A 7,790-nucleotide genomic window follows, 5' to 3' on the forward strand; every position below is an offset into this window, starting at 1 on the left:
TAGTAGTCAGTTTAAGACAGTATCAGTGGATTCTCAGGAACTTCAAAAATGTTAACATAAAACTAGGTTATCACAAACTACTTAGGTAGCTTATCACAAGCACTAAATATTATCTTGGATCTCTAGCCAGTAGAAAGTACATATTACATTTGTTTATCTAATCTAGTCATTTTTAAATTTAAAAAAAAGAAATAAAAAAGGGGCTGGTGAGATGGCTTAGTGGTCTAAAGCGCCTACTTAGAACAAGCTTAGCTAAAGCACTGGGACCACGGTTCAATCCCCCAGCACCACATGCCAGCCAGCCCTGCCCCCTGGTGGGCTGAGCTGGCCACACACATACACATACACACACACACACACACACACACACACACACACACACAAATAAATAAATTTTTAAAAATAGAAAGAAAGAAAGAAAGAAAGAAAGAAGAATCTAGTCATTTTGACAATTATCACCTTGTAGTTACCAATGAGGAGAAGATCTGATGTAAATAGTATTTTGCAGAGGAACATATCAAAATTCTTTGGGAAATTTTCACTAATTTCTCCAAAATATTTAAATGTCATATTAATTTGAAATAACTTCAATGATTGCATTGTTTTACTCATTTAATCTTGAGTGCCACTGTACCATTAAATTGCAAAATATATTTGAAAAATATGGCCTCACAAAATTCCCTGGATGAGAACCAAGCAATGTTGTTCATATTTTCTCTTTTCTGTGAAGAGCCTGACTACAGGAAAAACAGGATGAAGAACAGATTTTTAGTACAAAGAAGGATATTTGGGCCCAGTCTATGGTACACTGATCCTCACAGAACAATTCTCTACCTCATTCAGACTGTCACAGCCATGGGCATTTAACTCTCTTTATTCAGAGAGTTCATTAAGAATGATCTTACACTTGCACAGGAGCCCTCAATTAAACTCCAGGTGACATCAGTACAGAAGAACATCTTTACAATCATCTGAGCCTTGACGTCAAGCACATATACACCTGGCAGTAAAATACTGCCACCAGGAAGATGGACAATTACACCACAGTGACCACATTCCTTCTGTGGGGCTTTTCCAGTTTCCCAGAAATAGAGAATCTACTCTTCGTGGTGATTTTCTCTTGCCATGTGACAATCCTACTTGCAAATGTGTCCATAATGGTGGCCATCAAGTTCAATCACAACCTTCACACCCCCATGTATTTTTTGCTCTTTGGCCTCTCCTTTTCAGAAACCTGTACCACTATGGTAATCATTCCCCGCATGTTAGTGGATTTGCTATCAGAGAGCAAGACCATTTCTCTTCCTGAGTGTGCTACACAGATGTTTTTCTTCTTTGGTTTAGGTGGAAATAATTGCTTCATTTTAGCCGCCATGTCCTATGACCGTTACATTGCCATCTACAATCCTCTGCATTATCCCATGCTGATGACCAAAAAGATCTGCTTTCAACTGATAACAGCATCTTGTATAGTTGGATTCCTGGTTTCACTGTCCATTGTCAGCATTATATTCAACTTCTCTTTTTGTGACTCTTACACTATCCAGCATTTCTTCTGTGACATCTTGCCTGTGGCTAGCCTTGCTTGTGATTATACTCCCTTTCATGAAATGGCTATTTTTATGCTCTCTGCCTTTGTATTAGTGGGCAGCTTTATTTTAATTGTGATTTCCTACATCTTCATTCTGTCTTTAGTTGTGAAGATGCCTTCTGCAAGTGGCAGGTCTAAGGCCTTCTCTACCTGCTCCTCTCACCTCACTGTGGTGTGTATACACTATGGCTTCACTTGTTATATCTATCTGAGGCCCAAGAGCAGTGACTCCTTCAGCGAAGACATGCTGATGGCTGTGACATACACGGTGCTGACCCCTCTGCTTAACCCCATTGTTTACAGCCTAAGGAACAAAGAGATGCAAGTGGCCCTGGGGAAAGTACTAGAGAATGGCCATAGGTTTATTTCTAGGTTGTAAATAAAATAACCTTGGATTTTTTAAATTCACATAATGCTAATAAATAAAAGTAAAATACATCTAATAAAATAACCAACTTTTATACAAATAAGTTGAAATACTATATTGATATATCCTTGCTCCACCATGTTTATGCAAATAGAATACAGTTTTTAAATATGTTTAAATATTATAATATATACACACATACATGTAAGAAATGTCACATATATGTTTTGAACACAGTATTTTTTTAATAGCAGTTACCTGGAGAAAAAAATCATAACATTGTCTAACATTCGAACAGCAGTACATTAATTGGAGATTTCAGTTACAGTGGATTTCTATTTCAACAAGCCTGTTCACTGATTTCTGAGCTACACTAATCTTTAGAGGACTATACTCTGAACTCGCCAATCAGAAAGTAAACTTAATAAGAATCCATTGTAAGTAGAATTTTGACTTTACTCCAATATTATGGGCTCCAAGGCTTCCAAATTCATAATTTAGACAAATTAGTCAATAATAGTAAAAAGTACTCTATATTGGCTCACAGATCCATGGAACAGGGCTACTTCATGAAAAAATCCAAGTAGATCCTCCAGGAACTACTCATCCCAACCAATATAGGAAATCAAAGGGAAGTTGCTTTCTTCAAGGACATACGAGTTGACTCCATCAGAGACGCAGTGCAAGATTCTAGTAATAATTCTAGTAGTACATCTGGAGCAGTGAGATCAAGTTCCCGAAGCAGCAGGGTCAGTGTGAGTGGCTCTAGTGTTCAGCATATAGAAGGGACAGCACTGAGGGTAAAAGACTACAGCCCCTTGGTTTCAGCAGCAGTTTCACTGGCATCCTCAGCTGTCCAGTCCACTCCAAAGAGTTCAGCCTGGATTTCCAGTTTTGCTCTTGATCACTGAGCTCCTAAAAATATCCAGACTCTTTCGGTGTCTTTCAATTATAGATCCTTACTGACTTACATGTACACACTGTTAGTGATGTTTGTATAAATTAGTAAAGGATGCAAAAGAGCAGTATATTTTTCACTGAAGTAATTGTATGGATGACAGTTTTTATTTAGTTGTTCCTTAGTCATTTATATAGCACAATTACAAAAGGTTAGATACTTAAATATGACTTTATAAGTAAATCCACAGTAGATGACACCATTATAAAGTGCCTTACCATTGATAGGAGACAGAATAACCTAAAGAAAATATGAGCTGTGGGCTCAGGACACCTGCTTCAAAACCTACTTCAGCCTCTCATTTATCTATTTCTTGACCTTGGCCAAGTTGTATGACATTAAATATTCAAAATTTTTGTTTGTATATAAGGTTGTAAGAAATGTTGATAATAAAATTAGGCAATATGTGTGAAGAGTTTGGAATAGCATCTAGCATAAATACTCATTACACATTAGATACTAAGAAAACAGTAATACATAGAAAACTATTTTTAATGTTTTAATTCATTTAATATTTTCAGAAAACCTCTGAAAAGTGTTATTGCTATCTCCGTTGGACAGCTGAGGAAATAGAACCATAGAGCTTAAGTAACTTGCCTAAGATGATGGGGCACTAAGTAGATGAGCCTGGATTCCTACCCCTTTGATGTGACTTCAGAGTTGTCACTTTAATCGCAATTATAACTAACCACTAATTTATTATTACTACCTACTGCTGCTATTACTGCTATTATTATTATCATCATCATCATCATCATCATCATTCGGTTGTAATAGTATGCCCTCTCTGATATGAAACAGAGGCATGACTTACCGCAAGCATAAGGTCATTAGGGTATTAGAAGGTCATTAGGTCAATTATTTCCTCTCTATCTGAAAGTTGTTTACCTGAAGCTAGACGTTGGGTTTAGATTCATTGGCTCAGAGTAGATGCTTTAATGACACCTTAGGGAGCATAGCAACAATGGCTCATAATCAACTGTTAGTATTGTTTTAGAGACAATACTGAGTTTGAAGGTTAGGTAAGGGATTCACATCTCCTAATTTTATAGACAAAGAGGAGATACAGAATTGAAGACCAAGCCTCTGAGGACTCATAGGTAATTTAAAAAACTATTTCTGCCCATCCCTGCAGTCGAGCTAGTCGTGCCATATCCCCAGACAACGGACCATTAGAAAAATGAAGATATTATTAATCTAAAGTTATATATACAGTCACCGCTTGGTATCCATGGAGAGTTGATTCCATAATTCCTTTTGATAATAAATCATTGGATGTTTAAGTCCCTTATCTAAAATTGTTGTATTTGTATATAACATACACACTTTAAATCATGATACTTTATACCATCATAGGATTACCTATCATATCTATTGTGAAGTTAATGTTATGCAAATAGCTGTAGCATTACATTGCTTAGGGAATAATGACCTGGAAATTTCTGCACATATTCAATACAAATGTAGTTTTTTTTCAAATACTTTCAATTTGATTGAATCCATAGATGCAAAACCATAAACACATAGGACCAACTAGATAGATAGATAGATAGATAGATAGATAGATAGATAGATAGATATAGAATTTTCACCACACATTAAAACTTGTTTTTGTTGAAGTAACTCAACCAAAAAGATAACAGAATCCACAGCAATCTTGCTTTACGGAAAAATGCTAGGGTTTTAAAACAAATACAAGGGACAGCCAGATAGCTCAGCAGATTAAAACACCTGCTAAAGCAGATGCAGGGACCGAGGTTCAATCCCCTTGTGCCATGCAGCCCTATCCCCAGGGTGCACTGAGACTGGGTGTGGTGGCATGCGCCTGTAATCCCAGTGCTCGGGGGGCTGAAAACAGAAGGTTCACTACAAGTCCGAACTGTGTAGTGAAACACTGTAGACCCTGTAGATCCTGTACTAAATACATTTTTTAAAAATGACAAATGCAACAGGACATCAGTTATTGCAAGGAAAACAGTAACCAGAGCACCCAACAATTCAGCCCCTCCAAAATATCAACAAACCTTTTTGGTTCCTGGTTGTGGTAGAACAAAGTAGCCCTTATTGAATTCTGTCACTTGTAATGATCAAATTCTAAAAATTAACACTGTCAAGATTCTATAATCTAGGAAATGCTCTTTTTAAAAGAGCATCCCCAAGTGAATGTGTGGACCTTTTTTGTACGCTCCTCTAAAATATCTCCTTCCTACACTCCAGAAGTAAACCTCATAACCCAGTGGATTCTTATAAACAATTTCCTCTTTTTTAGAATCTCACTCAAAACTATCTGACACTTTTTTTAAGAGCAGAGGAATTTACTGGAGAAAATAAAGGAAAATAGCAATAGCTCCTAAGAGACAGGAGGGGTCCCGAGTGGGTTGTCCTATCTGACACTCTTGAATTAAGAAAAATTTTGCCCTACTTTTGCTGAGCAAGAAGGTAAAGTGTAACTATTGGCTCAGAAGTGCCATGGCTGATTTTCCTCCTGAAGTGAAGAGTCAGCTTCTCCCATCTCTTTCCTCAGCCAGGTACTCACCCACACAAGACGCAAGGTAGTCTACCAGATAGTCAACTCCTACAGTTGTGTCCTTATGGAATAAGAATTTCACAGAAAATCAGCTGTTACTGAAAAGCACATGAACTATTATCTGAACTCAGACCAAACAGTGAAACAATAAAAATAAAATGTGGCACACACAGCAGTAAGTCAGCTGTCTCTCTGCCTTTGTTCCTTACCCTTACCTGAGTCAAGACTCAGAATGGGTGTACGGTCATAAAGACACCAGCAACAAAATCCATTGCTTGTTAAGATAACCTTGTTGGTAATTTGTAATAGTAGTTTCAGGTTTGGAGTGCCTGTCATTCTGGTATTCTGAATATGGGCGGCTTGTGATGACATGCCAGTTGCTGCTATGATGTCTCTCGGGTAGGTGGATGTTCAAGAAAAAGGGGGTGGTGAATGAAAGCAAGAGACAGGAAAAGGAATAATGTGGGACTATCCTGCTTCAAAGTTGTATATGGTGAGATTTTTGGACTTATGTGCAAATATGAGAAGTATATAATTCTTTATCCTATTTTTAAAATATAATCTAATTTAAAAAAAAAAAGATAACCTTGTCAGGACCAAACACAGCATTTGCAAAGTGATAGACCTCCTCAGTTGGTGAATCAAATTTACCCTTCACTCTCCACACTTAGCCTAGAAATCTGCCACTCTTGCCAGAATGGAAAATAACAAACCTATCTGTTACAAGTTACACAAAAAGGCAAAATTTACTAGAAAAGGCCACTAGACATAGATCTATACTTCAGGTCTTACCCAAACATACTTCTCTTCCAAGTGCCGCCTCTTCAGTGTGAATTAACAAATTTGTGAAATAGTGAGGGACAGGAGATGTGCCTTCTAATTTGAGAAGCTCTGCCTTGCCATGAAAGCCAAGGTGGAAGACCATATGGTTTTTACTGCAAGGACCTACAGTGCCATGTTCTAATCTTTTTTTCCTGAGCCATGGGGAAAGACCAAATGCATTGAGAAATTGACCCTGGCCACACCAGCAAGAATTGACTGGCCCAACTTCAACCCACAGAGAAATAGGGAAGAGAGAAAGGCAGGGAAGAAAAAGCCAGGGACCATTACAGTATTTAATCTCTGACCTGAATTTGACATGATTTCATTCCTTAATTATATTCAGTAGAAAACACAAAACTGTAAAAGAAGTGAAGATTACTGTTCTCTATCTGTTGTGATAAATATGTAGGCCAAGACCATCCTTTTACTGCAAGGAAAAATGTCCAGTATATGCATCCCAGTCTACAATCTTTGTATAATGTTGTCCAGCCTCCATAAAACATATATAGGGACTCTCAGCCCAGAGTCTACCTCAGTGTCACCTATTGCAGATGTTGCAGCAAGGGCAAGAGAGCTGTATCTTAGCGTAACACAGAACTTCTGGACTTGGCAGCCATTCTGGGAACAGGCCTCAAAGCACCACATCCTGAGTCATCACTAGTCAGCAGAATGATTCAGGGATTTTAATTCCCAAGAGTAATTTAATTCCTATGTAAAGTAACTCATAGAAACTCTGTATAAACTGTCCCCTTGGTACCCAGTAAACTCTGGAATAACGAAACGTAGCAGACTCATTACTATTTAACTTTATAAATACTCAGCTGCATCTGTGTGGAACATAGGAACTAAGCCTTCCAGTCAGACATGAAGAGAAACCTATTTGTTGAACAAGAAATATATTCAAAGGATGCTTTCAGGGGATCAGGAATCCTGACTAACTGTCAGGTAGGGGCTTGGTAAGTTGTATTCATTCTTAAAGCTGTTGTAGCAAAATTCACACAGCAGCGAGGTCTGGGACTGTGAGACAGCAGGGCATCTTTCTGCTGTCAGAGATGGAATGGAAAGGATTGGTCAACTCTCACCTGGAAAAGCTGAGATTATTTTTCCTTTTTTCTTGCCAATGCACTCTTTGATGACGCAACCAGAACAGTAATCTGGCAAACTCTTGAAGCTTCTGAAATTGCATACAAAATTTTGTATGAGTGAAACTTTCCTAGAAACAGATATCTATCTTTCATCAGAGTCTCACAACAGTCATGGGCTGTGCATCTTCCAAGGTTAAAAATATTTCTTATATTACTCAAAAAGAGGTGTTTGAACCTTTCACACATTATCAGTAATGGTAAAGAGCACAAAACAACATTCTTAATTAGCAAACGTTAAGTATATTGGTGAACTGCAGCGATGAATGTCAGTTGTGCCTGGATAAATGGAGAGGAAGAATAATGGAACTCTTCCCAGCGTGCCTAAAAATTTTTCAGAGAAGTCTAAATTTTCAAGAAAAAATCATGAAATTCACAAATAC

At 37.7% G+C, this 7,790-nt stretch overlaps 1 protein-coding gene across 1 annotated transcript; it reads left to right on the plus strand.

The window, feature by feature from the left end:
* The first annotated feature begins 1,028 nt into the window (after positions 1-1,028).
* On the plus strand, positions 1,029-1,970 carry LOC101586908 (olfactory receptor 10T2-like). Its single transcript, XM_004647353.1, has one exon. The coding sequence runs from the start codon at positions 1,029-1,031 to the stop codon at positions 1,968-1,970; it is 942 nt and encodes a 313-aa protein (XP_004647410.1).
* The last annotated feature ends 5,820 nt before the right edge of the window (positions 1,971-7,790 follow it).

The sequence above is a fragment of the Octodon degus genome, unplaced genomic scaffold (assembly GCF_000260255.1).
Source record: "Octodon degus isolate 3935 unplaced genomic scaffold, OctDeg1.0 scaffold00302, whole genome shotgun sequence".
In the NCBI taxonomy this organism is placed as follows: domain Eukaryota; kingdom Metazoa; phylum Chordata; class Mammalia; order Rodentia; family Octodontidae; genus Octodon; species Octodon degus.